Source organism: Gopherus flavomarginatus, chromosome 21, assembly GCF_025201925.1.
Source record: "Gopherus flavomarginatus isolate rGopFla2 chromosome 21, rGopFla2.mat.asm, whole genome shotgun sequence".
Taxonomy (NCBI): domain Eukaryota; kingdom Metazoa; phylum Chordata; order Testudines; family Testudinidae; genus Gopherus; species Gopherus flavomarginatus.
In genome coordinates this window covers 5,052,201-5,074,206 of record NC_066637.1, presented here as the reverse complement: position 1 = coordinate 5,074,206, position 22,006 = coordinate 5,052,201, and the positions used below count along the sequence as shown (strand labels likewise).

Here is a 22,006-nt window from a genome sequence, read left to right as displayed (position 1 = left end):
TGACAGACTGCAGTTTGTCCCAGTGAGCGGGGGCTAGATGACAACTGGCAGTCACCCCTGAGGGAAGGTGGGTTTAGAGGGTTGGGGGTACCCCTGGGAGAGAAGACCCAGAGAGTGGGGGTACTGCTGGGGCAGAACCCTGAGGTAAAGGGAACCAGGGTCCGGGAGGGACACGGGGACCTAAGGCAGGCAAGGCTCCGGCCAGCAGAGGGTGCTCTGAGTGCTAAAAGAGCTCATTCCTGAGACGACCAGCAGGAGGCGCCACACTGGTGAGTCCTCCCGCTGCTGCACCCTGTTTATGCACCCAAGGATCCTATTATCTCTTCTGACCACAGTGTTGTAGTGGGAGCTCATGTTCAACTGATTATCCACCACGACCCCCAAATCTCTTTCCAAGTCACGGCTTTCCAGGGGAGAGGCCCCCACTGTGTAAGTACTGCCTACATCCTTTGTTCCTAGATGTATACATTCCATTTAGCCACCCACCATTCCCTTGGATTCCAATAGGCTTGCACCTCACCAATTAGACATACTGCAGAATAATCTGAGTGACAAATTTCCGCCCCAGCCAAGGTTCACTGGCGGTGTGTTTCAGGTTGAGTGGGTGCCTGTGGTCAGAAGGTGTCAGGAGGATATTTGTAAGTCCCTACACGCTCGTGCTCTCCGCTGTCTGGGTTTTGGCTCAGAACTGCAGTCCTCTGGGGATTGCAAATTTAAGGCTGATTTATTCACAACTGTTAAAACCTCTAGTGAAAGTTGGGGGTTTGTCACAATGACTCTATCCATTCTGAGTGCACTTTTCAGGCCATTGCACAAGGCAAGCTGGTCCCTTTCCAGGAACATAGAAGGAGCTGGAGTGTGCTGTCATTCAGGCTCCATTCTCCAGTGGCAGGCATCCCATGTTTCTGGCTGTTTGCTGGCTAATTTTGCTGCCGACTAAGCACTAAACTGGCCAATCTGTTGAATCTTATCAGTTATTTTATCATCTATAATCTTATCATCTGCAGTTCCCAGAACTTAGCAATGTAACTGACTCCTTCCTCTGAGGCCTGCCCGCCCTGCCCTGTCTGATCAGCTCTGAGGGCATGTCTACAGCACCATTAAAACCCTGCGGCTGGAAGCCCTGTGGAAGCCAGAGTAACTTACAGCAGCCCTGAGACTGCTCTACTGTAAGGCAGAGACCAGGTTCGTGATCAGATGGAGTGCCATGGAGATAGACAGTGGCATGAAAGCTGGCATCACTTGCAGCTTAGTTGCCATGGAGGACAGAGAGGAACCCACCCCATTATCCAGACACTGTAGCTCAGTCTGCACATCCCACCTAGCCTCAGCATGGGCTGCACTTTAACCAGCCAGTCCTCTTGCCTTCCCAGGGGCCACTGATAGCCCCCCATGGTAGAAAACAGTGGTGGGTTTCCTGCCTGAAAGCAACCTGAATTAGTGATCAATGCTAGCCACAAGCAAAGGGGATTCTAGCTGTGAAACCCCTCAGCAACAGGATAACATCAGCATGCGATGTGATCGCATCTCTGGCTGCCTAGCCCTGGCAGATCAATGCAAGCTGAAATCTGTCCAGGGTCAGGGCTACACAAGCCTAGGTCCGCTCTGTCTGTACAAGCATACCTTACCTGGCAGCTTTTATTTGTAGCGGTGTGGTGCTTATCCCCCTGGCTCATACCTCACAGGTTGACTGCACAGAAGGGGGGCAGTGATGAGTGAAAAGCTGAGGCAGCTATAATACCAAGAAACAACCTCTATCAGTGCTCTGCCTGGAATTGTTTCAGATTTAACGACCCATAATCCCCACCCACTGTTACTTGAAACCCCCCAGTTCTCTCATCCTGAAGAGAAAACTGAAATGATGGAGACGTTCATGACCCTCAATTTCCCCTTTAAACATAAAGGGTGTTTTCACTAATCGCTCATTTTACCCAGCCCTCTGGGATTCTGACAGCCTTCGTGATCAGAATCCACTTCAGTCTGTGTCTACACTTGCAGAGTGTTTGCACTGTCAGTTTCACGGATGATAGTGAAAGAAAGGTGCTGGTTTGCATAGTCACTTACTTCTACAGACATCAGAGTGTTTAAATTTACAGCACTTCCATTCCCTTGAGAGCAGCGCACTGAGGGCAGCTATCCCACAGTGCAGCTCTCTCCAATTTGACCATAGGTCTTGTGGAAAGGCGAGTTGGTGATCACGGGGCATCCTGGGTCCCTGCACAGCCTCCTCTCCCCAAACACGGATCAGCTCTAGTAGCTCAGTATTGCTCCAAGCAGGGGATCATTTGATCCCTGGAGCAGGCATTGTCACCTGGCCAGATAAGTGAGCACTTGCCAAGAAAACAGGAAGGGGAGTTTCAGAGTTCCCAGGGACGGGTGGACATCTGTTTACCTGGCGTCAGAGCAGCAGAGCTGCTGGCCAGAGTGGTCACCTAGGCACTGTGGGATATCCTGCGGAGGCTAAAAGCTCTGTAAACAGGAAGAACATGTCTTCACTTGCACATCACCGCAAAAGCATCACCGGTAAGATCTGTACGCCAGGCTTGTGATCAGTGACCCCCAACTGCAGGGATCTCTGTGCCCTGAGCATGTGGTGTAAGGTGTCAGCCAAGGCAGTGGGAACCTGGAACTGCAGAGCTCTGTTCCCAGCTCACACACTGACCTTAGGCACAGAGAGAGAACATGATTTCCCCCAGTTTCCCTCTCTGTAACATGAGGATCATGATGTTGAGTCACTTCCTCGGGGCACTGTAACAATTAGTGAGTGAGTGAAAATCTGTAGGATGACAGACACACCAGTTGTGGCTTGGGGGGTCTTAGGTTCTCCATCCTGCTTTAGTAGTAGGTTGTTGCAGGTTTTACCCTGCTCTGTTGTTTTTCCAATGGTGCTGTCTGTTTTCTTCACTTCTAGTCCTTTGGGGGCAGTGCCGGATTAAGGCATAAACTAACTGAGCTACAGTTTAGAGCCTCACATTATGAGGGGCTCTAAAAAAGAAAAAACTGACTCCATTTCAAATGTTATCAAAATTGGTTGATAAAGTAAATATGGGAAAAAAGATTTTCGTTCAAATAGTGAGTGAGGGAGTGAAAATCGGAAGTCATTTATAAAGCACCCACCTACAATGACAGACACATCTGTTGTGGCTTGGGGGTAGTAGGCTGATGCAGGTTTTATCCTGCTCTGTTTTCCCCGTGGTGCTTTCCATTGTCTTCACCTCTGGTTCTTTGGGGGGACACACTGGTGAAGAGAGGTAATGGAGGACAGAACAACACCTGGCTTGTTAGGTGATGTGCAGCCCACATGCCTGGGAGGAGTTCCCCATAAACATCCATAAAGCTACGTCACTATCCATCTTCAAATCCTGTCTCAAAAGTCCCCTTCACCATGGTGCCTACAAAAATCTTGACAGTGGTTAGGCAGCTGGTGTGGTGAGACCACAGCCCATCATGCTGACCAGTATTGTCTCAGTGTTTCCTTTTGCGCCTCCATTTGTCCATCTGTCTGGATCTGTTGTCTCTTGTCTTCTGCCGAGCTTAGGCGTGGGAATCTATGGCCCGATGAGTTTCCACTGGGGAGTGGGGTCTGGGGCTTGCCCTGCTCCGGTGCTCCAGCCAAAGAGCAGGATCAAGGACCACTCCATATGGCTCCCAGAAGCAGCAGCATGGCCCCGCTCCAGCTGAGGAGCAGGGTTGGGGGCTGTTCCATGTGGCTCCCAGAAGCAGTGAAATGGCCGTCCTCTGGCTCCTACACATAGGGGCAGCCAGAGGACACCACTCTGCATGCTGCCCCCACCCGAAGCGCCACTCCCAAAGCTCTCATTGGCCAAGAACTGCAGCCAATGGAAGCTGCAGGGGTGGTGCCTGCGGATGGGGCAGCATGCAGAGCCATCTGGACACACCTCTGTATAGAAGCTGGAGAAGGGATATGCTGTTGCTTCCGGGAGCTGCTTGAGGTAAGTGCTGCCTGGAGCATGTACACCGAGTCTGCTCCCGTGCCCCAACCCCCTGCTCCAGCCCTGATCCCCCTCCTACCCTCCAAACCCTTTGATGCTAGACCAGAGCACCCTCTTGCACCCCAAACCTCTCAGCCCCACCCCAGGGCCCACACCCCCAGCTGGAGCCCTCACTCCTCCAACCCCTACCCCAGCCCTGATCCCCCTTCTGTCCTCTGAACCCCTCGGTCCCAGCCCGAAGCTCCCTCTGCACCCTGAACTCCACCTTTCTGGCCCCACCCCGCCTCCACATTTCTGTCCCATGCCCCTAACAGAGCCCTCACCCCCTCCTGGACCCCAGTCCCAATTTTGTGAGCATTCATGACCTGCCATACAATTTCTATGCCCAGATGAGGCCCTCAGGCCAAAAGTTTTGCCCACCCCTGGCCTAGATTGTAGTCTCTTTGGGGCGGGGACCATCTTTTGGTTCTGTGCGTGTGGAGTGCCTAGCACAACCATGCCCTGGACCATGACTGAAACGCCTAGGTGATACCACAACACGGATGATAATTAATAATCACTGATGTAGTCTATTGGCCAGTGACTTGTTGCCCTGGGCCTTGGGTAGCCGTCCACACCAGTGACTGCAAAAGTCACAAGGCCAAGGAGAATCAGCCCCTCTGTGTTTCAGGAAAGATGAACTTCATCCACTGCATACTCCCCCGCCACACATACACTTGAATGTTTCTGCTCCTATCTGCTCCTAATAGAGGGGATCTGCAGCCAGCTAGCTGGAACAGGGGCACAAAATACAGAGGTGGAGCAGCATTAAAGATTTCTCCAGTTGTGGGGTGGAGTCCTGGGGAAAACTCTCAGAGTATTTGGCTCTAACAAGGGTGCCTTGCGTCAATGACTCCATCTGCCCCAGTTGTGGAAAACTAGGAAAGTACCCTAACAAATGCTCACATGGCCCTTCTCACATGTCCAGTGTGACGAGCACAGCAAAAAGGGAAATGAATCTCTCTGCAGCTATCAAAAATGACAAGGAAGCTCTTGTTGCTTGCAGCCGTGGGTGGGAGATCAGTGGCTCATGAGAGAACAAGTCATATACACAGGGCCAGCTCCAGGCACCAGTGAAGGAAGCAGGTGCTTGGGATGGCCAATGGAAAGGGGCAACACGTCTGGGTCTTTGGCGGCAATTCGGTGGCGGGTCCCTCTGTCCCTCTCTTCCTCTTTGAGCTGCCGCCGAAGTGCCACGGAAGAGGGGGAGCGAAGGACCCACTGCCAAATTGCCAGGGAAGAGTGAAGCGGCGCAATTGAGCTGCCGCTGAAGTGCTGCCGATCAGCTTTATCTTTTGTTGTTTTTTTTTTCCAGCTTCGCTGCTTTGGGCGGCAAAAAAGCTGGAGCTGGCCCTGCACGTACACCAGTTCAGACTTTATGGGGCAGATGTTCTGCTAGTGCAAACTGATGAGCCTCATTCACCTCTGCGGAACTAAGCCGATTTATACTAGCAGAGAATCTGACCTTCTATCTGCCCATTTAACACAACAATTAGATCAGAGCAGGGGCATTTTGTATTTTACTTCTCAGTGTAACTGAAACCACAGAATAAATTTGCTTTTTTTCACCTTTTAACAATTTCAGATGCACCCTACACCGTTCCTGTTTTCTTTTCCTCACATATAAGGTAACATGAAAAAGGTGCCAGCAGTTACTTAGAGTAGAACGATTTGCTTCATAGCAGGTTGGTGTAGTGTAGTTACCTTCGCACATGGTTGTTTCTTACTGGTTGTTCCAATTTTACATTAGGCCTGTCTACATCTGAAAATTAGATGGACCTAACGTCATCACTCAGATCTGTAAAAATGTTGTGCCCTGTGTGATATAGTTAAGTTGATCTAACCCCCCACTGTAGATGCAGCAAGGTCAATGGAATAATTCTACCATTGACCTAGATGCCACCTCTCAGAGAGCTGGATTAATGACACTGATGGAAACCCCCCTTCTGTCGATGTAGGATGCGTCTACACTCTAGCATGGTAGCTGAGCCAGTGTAACCATGGTAGAGTAGTCAGACCCTCAGTTTACATATCACTAGTAGCACGGCAGCATGTGACAAGGTTACATTGTGAGTAAAGCAGAGAACTATGAATCAGGACTACTGGGTTCTCTTCTTGGCGCTGCCCCTTCCTGAGTGACTTCTGGACAAGTTATTTCACTGCATTGTGTCTCCAGTTTCCATCCCCCTGTACAAGGAGCACAGCCTTCAGTACCTTACAGGGGTCTGCTTGTGAAAATTATATTTTGCAGAAGTGCTTTGAGATCCTCAGAGAAAAGTACAATGTTATAAAACCAAGTCAGGAGGGCAATACCCAAGTGGACACCTCCTGGGAATAATCTCTGCTATTCACACAGACCTGCACTTCAATGAATGATGTCTACTCAAATTCAGCCCCAGAACTAAGCCCAATTTTTTGTTGTTTTTAAGGTGCAGCAGAAAGTTGTTAGTATACAACGAGATCTTTCATTCCCCTGACTGTTCAAGGAGTGAAATGTTTCTACAATTTATTTTTAATCCCAATAAAAATTCACCTACCCTTTTTGTAAGCTCAAACATCAAAGCAGGAACAACCTGAGAGTGAAACTGACTAAAATCACTAAAAACAAGAGTGTTGCTGGCTGCTCCTTGGACATGCTGACAGAGATGCAAACAACCCACAAAGAGCTTAATACAGTTCTGATTGGACTTCATCTGTTCCCTCCAAGGCCATGTCTCACGTACAGCGCTGCAGCAGCGCAGCTGTACCAATGCGCTGCAGTGCGTCTGGTGAAGATGTTCTATGCTGATGTGATGCCTTGTATAAGAAAAGTGACCATTTATATCACTGTTGTTACCACTGTCACAGTTTCCATGGATCTTATACAGCTTGTATCATGTAAGGGGTCAGTGGAAAGGTTGCTTCAAAAACAGACTTCAAAGAGAAACTGCAGAGCTACAATTCATTTGCAAACTTAACACCATCAATTTGGGCTTGAACAGAGACTGGGAGTGGCTGGCTCACCACAAAAGCAATTTTCCCTCTCTTGGCATTGACAGCTCCTCCTCAGTTATTGGGAGTGGACCACCTCCATCCTGACTGAATTGGCCTCCACTTGTAAGGTAACTCTCTTCTCTTCATGTGCCAGTATATTTATGCCTGTTCTGTAAATTTCACTCCATGCATCTGAAGAAGTGGATTTTTTACCTACAAAAGCTTATGCCTAAATAAATCTGTTAGTCTTTAAGGTGATGCTGGACTCCTCGTTGCTTTTGTGGATACAGACTAACACGGCTACCCCTCTGATAAGTGGAAAAGTTCTGATTTGCTAAATATGATTATCTGTTTATATGCATGTATCACTTTGTATCTGAAGTTATGAATATTAACTGTGTACTTGGATCTTACACATGTGTTCCTGGGTGACACCCTCACCTCCCCAAGATAGAATTTACATCAAGGCTACACAGCTATGTGTGGATGGCCCATCAAGAACACTCAGCCCTCAAAAAAGGCCATTGAAGAAACTCATCCCCTCCTGATAGTTCTTCCTGAGGATGCTTCAGACAGGGAAGGGACAATGATCACCTCCAGTGAGTCAGCAAACTGTGTAAGGACATTTGATATGCTCATGTGACTCTGGACTCCAGCTTGGGTCAGTAACTTTCCACAAACAGGAGCTCTGGCCTTTGTTTGGGACACAAAAATTCCAAGCATGTGGCAGAGGATATAACAGACCCCTGCGTCATCTCTGGCAACGCTGTGATTTTACCTGTACAGCTTATTCCAAATCCCACCCCCTGAAAACAAGCTGTACTGGCAAAGTGCTGTTCTGCCTCTATAACTGCATTTGTACTGGGGGCTTTGCTGGTCAGACCTCACACCACACCCTGACTGGCATAACTAGCCTGGCAGGAATCTCTCAGCTAGACCTGGCTCTAGCGTTTGCCACGCTGACCTGGGGCACAAGACACATGGATAAGAGAGGGGTTATAACACGACATAGGCTGTCTTCACTGGGGAAAAAGAGGAATGTTTTTATATGGAGAGAATTACCCGGATTTAAAATCCTAATGTAGCCATGGCACAGGTAGTTTTTACCTCCATGTGACCCCTGTAGGGTCAACACTATGTGCCCACTATACCGTGGGTTTACCCTAAGTCTCTGTTTCCTATAACAATATAACTCTAAAGATCAGTCTACTGGGAAAGTCCCTGCCTGCTTGCATATTATTTCGCTTTCACTTTCAAGCGAGCCTCGAGCTGGGCTGGAGCTGGTCTCTCGGCTGCTATTGCTGGGCCGTTGGGCCTGGATTAGAACCTGAGCTGGACCAGAACTTTGGGCTTGTGTCCTGCTAGCGGCCCAGGGAGGTCCATGGAGAAGGGAGCAGGGGATCCATGGGGCGGACACCCGCGGACACGGCGGTGGCGCCAGGCTCACTAAGACCAGAAGCAGGACCTGGAGGCCGTGCTGAGCTGTAGACGTCAGACTCAATGCCCTGTGGGGGGCAGAAGCAGCCAGGCACTGCGGTCTGTTCTCAGGACCATGCTCCGGGTAAGTGGATCCCAAAAGCTCCTGAAATAAAATGGAGCCAACAGATTGGACCTGCCGAGCAGAGACACTGGGAGGTTTGGGGGTCCAGATGTGGTGGTGGGGGGTGGGGAATGGTGGAGGGGGATTGTGGGAATCTACTGTGACTAATAATAAAATCCCAGGAAGCTGAATTTTTTACATTTATTCGTTTTACTAACGCAAACTACATGGTGTGGAGTTTGAGGTGGTTTATTCCTTGTTTAAGAAAATCTGTCTGCATTTTAGAAGCTGTTGGACTCCATCTGGTGGAAACAGCAAAGGACAATAAAAATGAATATTTAAAATAAAACTTTTCCTCCTTAATTTAGAAGGAAGAAAATACCGCTGGGTGATTTTTGGTTTGTTCTCATTAGCTGATACTCAGCCTGGAGCTTGGGGGGCGGGGTCTAAGTGGATTGACTTTTTATTATGTAGATTGGCAGAATTTTGTTTTTTTTTAACGGACACTGATTTCAAAAATTCCTCCCAGGGTTTCCATGGCTGTAAGGACCTGAGGGACAGGCCAACATGGGAAATAACACTTGGCCAACATGAAAGCTGTGCTGCTGGGTCTCAGTTTGGGGCTTTCCATGGCCAATCATATTTCAGTCCTTCCATTTTGGGGGTCACAGTGTAAACTGAAATGGGGGGGAGGGACAGCTCAGTGGTTTGAGCATTGGCCTGCTAAACCCAGGGTTGTGAGTTCAGCCCTTGAGGGGGCCATTTAGGGATCTGGGTCAAAAATCTGTCTGGGGATTGGTCCTGATTTGAGCAGGGGGTTGGACTAGATTACCTCCATATGTCCAGCCTTGATATTGAAAGACACTGGTGCTAATTTCAACTGTATTCCAAGTACTCAGCAAAACACACCATGGGTAAAAGGGAAAGAGAATATACTGGAAGAAAAAGGAAAATGATTTCCAAGTGGCTAACAGGGTATCCCCCATGCTTCTGGATTTAGAAAAATCAGAACAGAAAGCAGCTTTAGCTGAAATGTCAAAGGCCACAGTCTATGAATCCAACCCCATCACTGTGGATCCACATGATTAGACCAAACTGAGCTGAGCACTCACATGATCCAGGGACAGAGGATCACGTCCCAGGCCTGTAACGGCTGGATTCTAGCCAGATTAATGTGAGTAGAATTCTTCCAGGTTTAAATGAGAGCAGAGTTTGACCCAGAATGTGGAGAGTGGTAGTAGGGGGCTGATAGGCGAGTCGCAGACACCACCAATTTGGTCCTCTTACGGCAGTCTTTCTATACAAATACACATCCCACATCATTTGAAAGCTTTGTATGTCTACTTTAAGATGAAGTATAATGTGGAGCTGTCCAGTGGTGCCCTTAACACAGAAACAGAGATAAACAGTGACACCATCAACACATTAAAATCACCTCTTTGAAATTTGCATTTGTTTCTGTTAGTTGAATGACTCTGTGTATTTCAAGAGATAAAACTGGATTTCTTTGTGACCTCAAAGCATCACAGCAATACCCTAAACAATAAAACAAAATATGATAATAAGCTTGTATAAGTATCATGGAAAAGCAATAGTGCTGGTAACATTTCTAATCAACATCATTATCATCTTGTTCATCACTATGATCTCCATTGAATGTGCTTGTGCTACCAAGTCTCCTGTGCCTTGGCTTGTTCACAGTTCTGTCCAGGGAAGATTGTTCTAACTAGACACAGTTAACTGTTCAACAACCCCTGCTGGTACAGGCACAGATAAAGTCATGTCGAAGATGCGATGCCATTTGGCCCTTGAAGAATACAGCAAGTACAGTAGTTCATCATCCACATATTTTCATCCACGTTGCAATGGTGAGCTGATATATGGTTGGGAGAAGACATCCAAATCGTTGTTTGTCAAGATGATCTTTGACACGCTCTTCAAAACTCTCTTATGGTGGGATTTTGGCCAGTGACTTGACCTTTTTGATGGGTCGATTGAGATACAAGAAATTCGGTTCTCTGTGGGTCTCCCTTTCTTTCTCATGCTGGTCAGACAGGACTGGTACCAACTTCCTTGCTGCAGAATATTTGGCTTGTCCATCAGTTTCTCCCAGTTTGGCAAGACCTTTTAAATGGTAAGTGCTCTTTGTTTTGATCACATTAAACACAGATTTCCCCCTCCCAATACTAAATACGGATGACACAGTAACACATCCTGTTACTGTGTGTACAGCAGGAGGTATGTGGCAAAAGTCAGAAATAAGTGTGTCACAAATTGTATGCACAGGTCTGAAGCGACTCTGGGCAGTTTTGCTGGTATTGGTGCCTGTTTCAATCTGGTTTTGGAAAATAGTGAGCAGCAAGGAGCAAAACCATGGGTGGTGGGTGAACCGTGGGCTCAGGGAGGCTAGGCTCTGGCCACCCCCCCTTTCTGCCTGGGGCCCTGCTCCTCCGTCCCCCCGCCCCGAAGCACTCAGCGGGCAGGCAGTGTAGCCCCCAGCCCTGGAGCGCCGGGTTGACGGGCGATGCAAACCCCGGCTCCAGCCACCTGAAGTCTCTGTCTACGGGCTGGCCCCCAGTAGTCCCAGCCAAGGGCAAGGGCGTCGGAGCCCTCCCAAAAGTCGGGGGGAGCAGGGGACCCTGCCCAAGGTGGAGGCGAAAGCAGCCCCCTGCCCATGTCCTGGGCCCCTTGCCCAGGGCAAGTGGAAGGACCCAGGCTCCCCACAGCTGCCCATGCAGCTCTCCCTGACCCAGATCCAGCTGGGGGAGGCCTTGGATTCACAGCCCGGCCATGATAAGAGCAGGGTGGGCAGCTGTGGGGATCAGTGGTGGACCCTTCTATCTGCCCACGGTGCAGGGGGCTTGAGGAGCACCCGGCCCGTGTCCCTGCCCCCCAGTACAGATGGAGGGTCTGTGACTCTGTGGCTCCTCACCATGGCCAGGCTGCAGCTCTCGAGGCCCCATCCTCCGGCCCCTCTGGTCGGGTCAGGGATCGCTGCACGGGCAGCTGTGGGGAACTGGTGTGGAGTCACGGACCCTTCTGCTGCCCCAGGTGGCTGGGGAGCCTGGGTGGCGGGGACACGGCCAGGGGCTGCTCTCAGCCCTCTGCACCCCAGGCTGGTGGAGGGTCCACTGCAGCTCCCCACCACTGCCCAGGCTCCCCCACTTTCAAAAAGTGGGAAGACTATGGCCTCCTGGCCCCCAGTTCTGGTATCACTGGCCTGGGGCCCCAGCCACATGGGAAGGAGCCACCGCAGAGTGCGGCAGAAAGCAGAAGGGGACCTGGGGGTGGAGTGTGGGTGGGTCCATGCAGGCAGTTGGGATGGGCTTTGCCTTCTCCTGCCTTTGATACCCGATGCCCATGAGCAAAACATCTGTGTGAGGTGATCTAATTACTGTGGTTCCTTGGACACCAAGAGACACAAAAGCCATATTAGCACATAGAGCAGATAGATCATCCTTGTGTCTGTTTCCTCTTGAGTACTGTATGAGTCTTGGGCTCCTTCAGTACCTCTACTGGTCATGGACTTTGCTACTTCACCATTGGAAACGCCTCCAGCAAGAAGGAGTGTGTGTGCTGGGTGTGTTCCTACACTCGCAGGTGCATCTTGAGCCATATATTCACAGAGAATTTTACAAGTCACGGCTTGTTGGAGACCACGATTAGAAACTTTTCCCATGAAGGCCCAGGGCACCCACCAATCAGCTGGTATTTCTTGCATCCAGCCTTAGATCCTGTCCAGTATCGTCTTTCTGCAATTTTCATAATTACTCCTGTCATATCTGTCAAAGATTCAGTTACAGAATCAGCTTTGTCAAATCCTTTTAGGACTTGCCTCAAGTACTCAGCAGCCAATTCGTTGAATGGGTGCAATTTGTCTCCAGCCATCATTTGCATGAGTGCCATGGCATCTCTGATGTACACTGTGGTTCTTTTGTGGCATGCTCTTAGCTCGTGGCGTTAGTGTTGTGATAATTTGGGAACAGATGAATACTGCACACACTGCAACTTCTTTGAATATCTTCTGAAGGATGATACTTGTTGGCTGAATTATATACCTCTTTATCAGTCAGCCAAAGGACAAACTCCAGCACCAACTGGGCCCAAAAGTAGCTGATCTCTGTATGCTACAATGTCCCGGCTTAGGGTAATATTGTGTGGCTTTTATTTTGGCTGTTTCAGACTGAAGGATTGGAGCAGCATTATACAAAACCACTTGTTCCTTTGAAAGCTGTTCATCAAGCTCATTTGCCAGAAGAACATCTACAAAACACTTGGATGCCTTAAGTTCCTGCTTCACATGACTAGCAGCTTGGACAGCATCAGTTCATGGTATTGTGTTGCATAGAACAAGGGAAGACTTATCTTGCCCATGCTGTGCATGGAATGAAATTGCAGAAACATAGTGGTTTTTCTAATTTTACTTGTATACTGCTAGTAGTGGTCAGCCTGTGACCAGTGTGAGACTGATCTGGTCAGTAAATTTCAAGTCAAAATACAGACAGCTATTATCACTTGTGAAATACATTGACAATTAAGAATATGCAATGTGAAAAGATTTCATGTCAGTACATTGGAAAATGATGATTTTTGCCATCTTTGCCGTATGCTAAACACCTTAATCATTTCTGGAAAAAAGCAAAACTTGCCCATGCAAAGCCAATAAAAATCTTGTAATACAGTCTCCTTCGGTAGCTTTAACCAATAGCCATCACATTAAGGAGTTGAAATTAGCTTAAACAGTAAACACGGGTCATACTGAAAGGTGAACTGTCAGGCTGGAAGGAGGTTACTAGTGGAGTTCCTCAGGGATCGGTTTTTGAGATCAATCTTGTTTAATCTTTTTATTACTGACCTTGGCACAAAAAGTGGGAATGTGCTAATAAAGTTTGCGGATGACACAAAGCTGGAAGGTATTGCTAATACAGAGAAGGACCGGTATGTCATACAGGAAGATCTGGATGACCTTGTAAACTGGAGTAATAGTAATAGGATGAAATTTAATAGTGAAAAGTACAAGGTTATGCATTTAGGGATTAATAACAAGAATTTCTGTTATAAATTGGGACGCATCAGCTGGAAGTAGCAGAGGAGGAGAAGGACCTTGGAGTATTAGTTGATCATAGGATGACTATGAGCTGCCAATGTGATATGTCCGTTAAAAAAGCTAATGCGGTCTTGGGATGCCTCAGGCGAGATATTTCCAGTAAAGATAAGAAGGTGTTAGTACCATTATACAAGGCACTGGTGAGACCTCATCTGGAATATTGTGTGCAGTTCTGGTCTCCCATATTTAAGAAGGATGAATTCAAACTGGAACAGGTACAGAGAAGGGCTATTAGGATGATCCGAGGAATTGAAACCTGTCTTATGAAAGGAGACTCAAAGAGCTTGGCTTGTTTAGCCTAACCAAAAGAAGGCTGAGGGAGATATGATTGCTCTTTATAAATATATCAGAGGGATAAATATCAGGGAGGGAGAAGAATTATTTAAGCTCAGTACCAATGTGGACACAAGAACAAATGGATATAAACTGGACACTAGGAAGTTTAGACTTGAAATTAGACAAAGGTTTCTAACCATTAGAGGAGTGAAGTTCTGGAACAGCCTTCCAAGGGGAGCAGTGGGGTCAAAAGACATGTCTGACTTCAAGACTAAGCTTGATAAGTTTATGGAGGGGATGGTATGATGGGATAGCCTAATTTTGGCAATTAATTGATCTTTGATTATTAGCAGCAAATAAGCCCAGTGGCCTGTGATGGGATGTAGGATGGGATGGGATCTGAGTTACTACAGAGAATTCTTTCCTGGGTGCTGGCTGGTGAGTCTTGCCCACATGCTCAGGGTTTAGCTGATCGCCATATTTGGGGTTGGGAAGGAATTTTCCTCCAGGGCAGATTGGCAGAGGCTCTGGAGGTTTTTCGCCTTCCTCTGCAGCGTGGGCACAGGTCACTTGCTGGAGGATTCTCTGCACCTTGAGGTCTTTAAACCATAATTTGAGGACTTCAGTAACTGAGACATAGGTTAGGGGTTTATTACAGGAGTGGGTGGGTAAGATTCTGTGGCTTGCATTGTGCAGGAGGTCAGACTAGTTGATCATTAAGGTCAGAAGGGACCATTAAGTCTGTGATTCTATGATTAAACACTGTAGTCACAGTCATGTTGCAGTGTGTCGGGAACTGTGGAAAAAGTGACACTTTCTCATTTTGGTACCATTGTTTCACCTTGCCTACCGGCTTATGGCACCATTTGATAGCTCCACATCATACCCCAGCTAAACATACATGAAATAAGCTTTCAGATGATCTCTAATGTTGGTGTATATAGCGTGGGCACAGTAAACTCCCAAAATATGGCCCTTCTTGGAGAATTGCTCTTCACAACTACTGGTCAAAAGCTGATCCTCTCAAGTCCTATTGAAATAAATGGCAAAACTCCTGACAACACCTAAGACATCACATTTGGGTCTTGCAAGGCTGCAGAAAAGACCTTTAGATTCCAGGTTAGTCTCCTCATAGTCTGACTTTGATCATGCTTTCCCCGCACACAGACAGGCTGCAGCTCCAGCTGCTCCCTTAGTTCAGTCGCTTTGTCTTGGTCTGCTACACAGAGAGGGGAGGTTGGGCAGGGTTTCTTTAAAACTGTAGCTGGAGGAACCAGGAGGCAGATGGGGCTGGGGAAGGCTCTAGCTAGCCGCAGGGATGTTATTTTCCTTGTTCTAATAGCTCCTTGTTCAGTGTCAGGAGAGAGCAACTCAGCACATGACGCTTATACCCAGACATGACTGAGGCACATGTTCATGGGTCACTGACGTTATTGCAGTAACATGCAGTATGTGAATGCTGCTTCCTACTGCAGAGGAGACATCAAAAGACACTTAAGGGGCCTGATCCTGCAGTGTGCTGAGCACTTCCTGAACAGTGCCCCCAACTCCTGTTCATTCAGTGGTGTCTCTGTAGCAGTGAGAGAGGAGATGGATGCTGCTCCGTATACACTAGCGCTCAGTGCATCCGGGTGAGGGTTGAGAAGAGCTTGCTGGGAGCGTTTTCACTGTTGAATCCCCACCTTGAACCTGAGGGACTCAAAGGGCTTCAGGCAAAAGCATCACAGCACTAATCAGTGCCACAGTGGTACCAGCCCCTCCCCATCTGCTACTGAGCCTGCATGATGCAAATCAGAAACTCTTCTCTTCTTCCCTAAAGATTTTTGGCATTTTCTTGATAACACAATTGTGTCATTCGGAAGCTCAACAATGCGACCCAGGCGAATATGAAATAAATGGTGAATGCTGTCCCATGTGCAGCGCTGGTAGGTATATCTGATTGCTTCTTTAAAAATCATGACCCTTCCCTAGAGAGTCCAATTGTCTGGCCTCCTCCGGAGAGCTTGCTTACCTCTATTACTGTGAATGTAACTGGTGGTGAAGACACAGATCTGTCCATGTAAACATCTCATTGCTTGTTACTCTCTTGTCAGTGGAGGACATAGGATGGGTCTTGTGGCCTGGGACACAGGGGATTTGGGCAAGTCACTTTCTCCGTAACACCTCTCTTCCTCAGAGGCCAGGTCAGGCAGGACCAGCTGCTGGCCTGCTCCCCTGACTAGCTTGGCTGCTGGGGAACCAGGAAGCCGAGTTGCATCGCTTTGGAACTGACGGGGCAGCCACAGCACTGGGATGGCTGCTGGATCAGCAGTTCTACTCCTGCTTAGCAGTCTGGCACCCACAGCAGAGCAGCGACTGCTCGATGCGAACCCTGCCTCCCCTGCTCTGTGTCTAGTCCTTGCTCCTGCTCTATCCTAGCCCTGCTCCAGCCAACTTCCAGTCCTTACCCCACCCCGTCCTGGCTTCGGACCCCCACTCCTGACCCTTGGCTGCGCCTCCCGACTGTGACTCTGGTTAACCCTTTGGCTTCTGACTCTTGGCTGCACCTTCTGACTACAACCCCATTTTACCCTCCGGCTCCTGCACTTGGCTTCTGTCACTCCAGCACTGACCGTTGGCTTGTTCCTGGACCCTGCCCCGCTGGACCCAGCTCTAACCGGTCAGCTGAACTCTCATTTCAATCTCTAGGCCTGACTGCCCAGGACCCAGATCTCTGCCTTGATTGACTGTAACAGTCAATACACTGTCCCCAATACACTGTATTCACCCTTTGCCCTGGATCCGGGATCCCCCAGCACTTCCTGCCCTTCCCCAGCCCCTCACAGTCACCTTGTATCAGGATCCTACTGATCATTCCTCCGCACAGAGACCTCTGCCAGTCCCACCCCAGCCACAGCCCTGCCCCAGGCAGCTGTCCAGCAAGCTGCTGTGGACACCAGCACTGCCCCAGCCCCTCACCTCTCAATCTACCTCTTATAGTAGGATAGTCCTGGCCACAGACAGTCACCTGACATCCTTAGTCCTCTGGCGCTTTCTGTTTATAGGATCCCTCCAGTCACTTCCTTCACCTGAGGATTCTCCATCCCCCTAGGAGAAACTACAGTACTCAGAACTGTATCTTTTAAAGGGATGAGATCCTGACTAGGCACAGTAGGGACACCTGCATCTGTCAAAGGTCCTGTGTCCAAGACCGACTGTGCTAGGGACACTACTGATAAGGGAGGGACATGAGTTGTGATATTGTTTCTGTCTCTGCTGTACCTGTGTTGTGCAGAAATGGAGGATTTCAGGTCTGGCAATCTAGTTCTGAGACGTTTACCTTTTATTTCTAGTGGTGGTGTGTGCAACATGTAGAATCCACACACATAGCGTGTGCATTTGTCATGCACAATTACCTGCTTTTACAATCTCTGGATTAATGCATTAAATATATTAGCCTGGTTTACACAGGAGCTAATTGTTTTGTTTGCTTTAGGGAGCAGGGTGGTCAAACACTGTAAACCAAGTAGCAGCACAACTTGCATGCCCTGTGTGGACGACACGTATACAGAGCATCCCAATGGCCTAACAGAGTGCATGAGATGTAAAGTCTGTGATGCAGGTGAGGAATCTGGTCTGTGTGTGTGTGTGTGGGGGGTGGATTTTAATTAGTTTTTTCTGAGTTGTCTCCCCTGGCCCACGCATACAGAAGCAGCCTAGTTGTTTGGACCCAGGACTGGAAGTCAAGAGACCTGGATTTTGTTAACAGTTCTCTTACTGAGTTCCTTGCAATCTCAGGCAAATCACTGAAGTGGAGATTTCTGGCACAGTGCATGGGCTTCAGTCGCACATCTTCCACTGATTAAGGGCTCTGGAATCGTCCAGGGAGATTCTTCTCAGCAGGAAAGTGGATCTCTAGATTTAGCAGAAGTAGAACAAACAGAATAAACAATAATTATAATCAAACTTTCAGATGGTATTTCTTGGCCTAGAGCAGCAGCTGTGCACCCTCAGGATCAGTATCGTACACAAGGAAGGTTATAACCTTCCTCTCAGATCCCAGAATATGAGCAGTGGCTCAGGAACACGCACATTCCTCAGGAAGCGGGAGTGACATGAGTGACAGTAAGCAACCATTGTGCTCCTCTGCTCCTGAAGCCATCAGGGCCTGATCCCCAGCATAAATTAGAGCAGCCTGCAGGCTGCTCTAGTTTACATTAGCTGCCTATGGCCCCAAAGGCCGTCCCAGCACATAGGGATCAGCTGGGCAGCCAGGAGGACAGGTCATGTAGCAAGTGTTATCACCATGCCAAAATCCCACTACATTGGCCTGCTCCTCCAGTGGCCAGCTGGATTGGAGGTTGAGCTCCTTTATATGTGGCTGCTGGGAGCCTGATTCTCCACCGCCTTTGTCATTATTCACACCCCTGCAAATGAATGCAGAGTGGGTGCAAAGCACGATCTCAGCTGCAGCTGTGTAGAGAATGCTGATTTGGTAGCATTTTGCATGCACCCTTTGCACAGATGTAAATACAACACAAGGTGCAGGGCAGCAGAGAGTCAGGCTCCAGATGGTTCTGTTTACATGGCAACACTTGTAAAATGGAGTCATCATAACAAACCCTTCTAGCTCCTGTGCCCTGTACCACAGATCATCAAGGACTGGGGGTGCACAATAGATTTTGTATCTGTTCTGTTTAGTTCCTGTGTAAACGTATTTGTGATGCATGTAACTTTCCTTTAGGAGCCAGATTGATGGCAAGAGAAAAATGCACATATACAAAGAACACCGTGTGTGGCTGCGCCCCGGGCGATTTCTGCAGGCATGGTGCAGGCGGGGACTGTGAAATGTGTAGTGCCTCCACCATCTGCCTCCCTGGCTCTAAGGTGAAAATACTTGGTAAGGCAACATAACTTCTCTAATACCAAGGCAAAACTCTGCAGTCACAGACTGAATCTGGAGCAGGGCAAACTGGCTGAGATCCAGGGGAGACTGAGGTGATGCTGGTGAGCTGGGGAAGTAGCTGGAAGAGTGGCTGGGCTGTAGATGGGCCCCCCTCAATGAGAGAGCGTGACTGCCATTTGTAACACTGTTGCACAGCTCCAGGGTGGTGTCAGAGCAGGTGCTGAGCTGGATGCCCAGGTAACAGCTGTGGTGAACTTCTTTCCATCCATGCCTGGCGAGACACCTTTGACCTTTTCTCCTTAAGGCAGGAGTCTCTGCTGAACTGTGCTCCGCCCAGGGCCACCCCTTAGGAGCGTGCAGAATGCTGCAGCCTGCTGATGGAGTGGAGTTGCTTGTTGGTCACATGTAGGAATTGGTTTTGACCTATAGAGACAGAAATGGTTTGGGTCCTGACTGCCTCTGTCCCAGCACACACTGCCCCAGCTGCACTCAGCAGAGGCGCTCAAGCTGGAGCTCCCTCAATATTCATGGAGGGCAGGGGCATGAGAGCGAGAAAGATTGCTGGGGGTCCTCCACTCTGGAATTGCTATTCGCTGCCATGGGTCCTGCCCTAGAGCTGGGCTGTGTTCACCTTGCAGCCCAGACACAAAGCTGCCATCTCCCTGTGAAACAAGCATGAAATATACAGGGGCAAGGTTATTAAGTGTGTCACAGGCTGTGACGAGCTCAGACTCCTCTGGGTGTCGTTGGACACTCACGTGATGCTCTTGCAGGCAGCACTTTGCATGAGGCCCTGGGTTTGTACTCGCACATGTTGGCAGCCCACCTACGCAGCAGCACAGTGCAGTGTGAGTCCAGCTTCAGCTTGCACACCAGAAACAGAGCCCCCTCGAGCCCGCCTTTGGGCACAGAATTCTGTTAGGAAAACAAGTGTGCTAAACACACCCCTCTTGGAGCTACCATGGTGCAACAGACTTGTTCAGCAACACCTTTTCTACTGGTGCAGAATCCCCATTAATTACACTGGAGTACATCAGTGCTGTAGACAAGTCCCTTTACAGAGAGTGGGTGTGGATCCAGGCAATGGTCCATTGTTAAGGCTTTTGATCAAGGGCACATGTGAGTTGCAGACTAATCAAAAATACCTCACGGCTCTTTGCTGTAATGCAGAGGTGGGCAAACTTTTTGGGCCAAGGGCCACATCTGGGTGGGGAAATTGTATGCAGAGCCAGGGCAGGGGGTTGGGGTGTGGGAGGGAGTGTGGGGCGTGGGAGGGAGTGCGGTGTGCAGGAATGGGCTCAGGGCAAGGGATTGGGGCAGAGGAGGGGTGGAGGGTGTATGAGGGGGCTCAGGGAAAGGGTTTAGGGTGCAGGAGGGGTGTGGGGTGTGGCAGGGGGCTCAGGGCAGGGGGTTGGGGTGCAGGAAGGGTGCAGGGTGTACGAGGGGGCTCAGGGCAGAGAGCTGGGGTGCAGGCAGGGGGCTCAGGGCAGGGAGTTGGGGGGCAGGGTGCAGGAGGGGTTCAGGCTTGGCCTGTCGCCACTTACCTAAAGCAGCACCGGGGTGGCAGTGGCGCGCACCGGGGCCAGGGCAGGCTCCCTGCCTACCTACCCTGGCCCCATGCTGCGCTGCTCTGAAAAGCGGCTGGAACCACGTCCTTGCGTGGCCCCTGAGGGGAAGAGTGAGGGCGGCGCAGGGCTCCACATGCTGCCCTTGCCACGCTTCCAAGTACCTCCCCTGAAGCTCCCACTGGCCACAGTTCCCCATTCCCAGCCAATGGGAGCTGTGGGAGGCGGTGCCTGGAGACAAGGGCAGCACACGGAGCCTTGTCCCCCCCAGGCCGCAGGCACGTGGTGCCAGCTGCTTCGGAGATTGGCGCGGGGCCTGCGGCACCACGGGGGGCAATCCCGCGGGCCGGATCCAAAGCCCTGATGGGCCGGATTCAGCCTGTGGGCCGTAGTTTGTCACCCCTGCTCTAATAACTATTGAGTTTGACTGTCCAGCCAGGCGTGAGTTTCTGAAGGTGGATACTGAGTGGAGTGATGTGAGCTTAACGCCCTGAGGACCTGGGAATGGGAGCTGCTGTCGAAAAGCAGAGTGTGTGTTGTTGTTCCATTCACACGTCACCTAGGCTGTTAAATAGCATTTCTACACTGGGACCTAATTATGTCAGTTTCAACAGGGAATGTGGGGAGGCATCCCAACAAGGAGCCCAGGAACCTGTGGGGCAGCCAGGCTCCTCGCACGGAGCTGCCAGCAGAGCTGAGAGCCCGGTCTCTCAGCTCCCCACACTGCCCCACCTGGGCTATAAATATCTCTGTGCCAGCAGCTTTTTTTTTTCCTCTACCACTTTCTGCACCTCTCGACTTTTTGCGCCTGAGGCAAGTGCCTCAGTCACCTCGCCTTTGTTACGGTACTGGTGGGAGCCCTCCTGGTTAGGACATGCACCACTGGCCCAACGAGGGCAGTGTGGACATACATCACCGGGGCAATTACTATGGTGTCTGTAAATCAACCTAATATACACATAAGTCTGTAAGTCCAAGTTCCAAAACTCGAGTGTCCTCCCTCCTATTCCCCCCCTACCAGGGCCACATGGAATTGGAGGCTTCAGAATAAAACTTCACATACATGACAGTGTCCTATGATGGTTGTTATATTTGCATTTCCAAGCTCTTTCCAAAGGTAATAAAATGATCTCCAGGCTATATTCAGGAATTGTTTCATCCAGCCCTGAAATGTGGCCATCGGAGGGTGGAAGCAGAACAGCTATTTAAGATTTCACAGCCTTGCCCCAGGTTAGGTCAGAAGGTGAAGAGTTTTATATTCAGTTAATTACAAGAGGAATGTAGGTAAGTGGGATATAATTCCTCAAACGGGAATTTGGTTAAGAGATGTGTACATGGGATTTCCAAGGCACGGGGACCTCAGGTTTATATTTCATATGAAAGCCAGCAGCACCTCAGCTTCTCCTTGCACCAGTGTATCTGTCTGCCTACATGACCCATCACCATAGTGTTTGGGCATCTTGGGTAGAAGTAATAGGTGGCGGTATCACTTCCAGACACATTTGGGGTGTAATCCTGGCCCCTCTGAAGACAATGGATTGGGACAATGCCCCAGAATTTCACCCATGTCTCCCAGCCAGCACCTGCTTAGCCTGTGAGCACTGACCACATCCCAGCATAAGTTGGTAGCTCGGCAGGATAAGTCCTAAATATTTTCTAATCTCAGCT

At 49.5% G+C, this 22,006-nt stretch overlaps 1 protein-coding gene across 7 annotated transcripts in view; it reads left to right on the top strand.

Annotated features, from left to right (window-relative positions):
• The first annotated feature begins 8,189 nt into the window (after positions 1-8,189).
• Positions 8,190-22,006, top strand: part of TNFRSF14 (TNF receptor superfamily member 14) — a 56,719-nt gene continuing 42,902 nt past the window's right edge. The window contains exons 1-4 of one of the 7 annotated variants that reach the window (XM_050931735.1): positions 8,190-8,526; positions 15,708-15,813; positions 17,364-17,489; positions 18,612-18,767. In XM_050931735.1, the coding sequence (XP_050787692.1) occupies positions 8,518-8,526; positions 15,708-15,813; positions 17,364-17,489; positions 18,612-18,767 (397 nt within the window). In that variant the 5' untranslated portion in view covers positions 8,190-8,517. The remainder of the gene's footprint in view (positions 8,527-15,707; positions 15,814-17,363; positions 17,490-18,611; positions 18,768-22,006) is intronic. The other 6 variants (XM_050931734.1, XR_007770803.1, XM_050931737.1 and 3 more) reach the window with 6 other exon arrangements.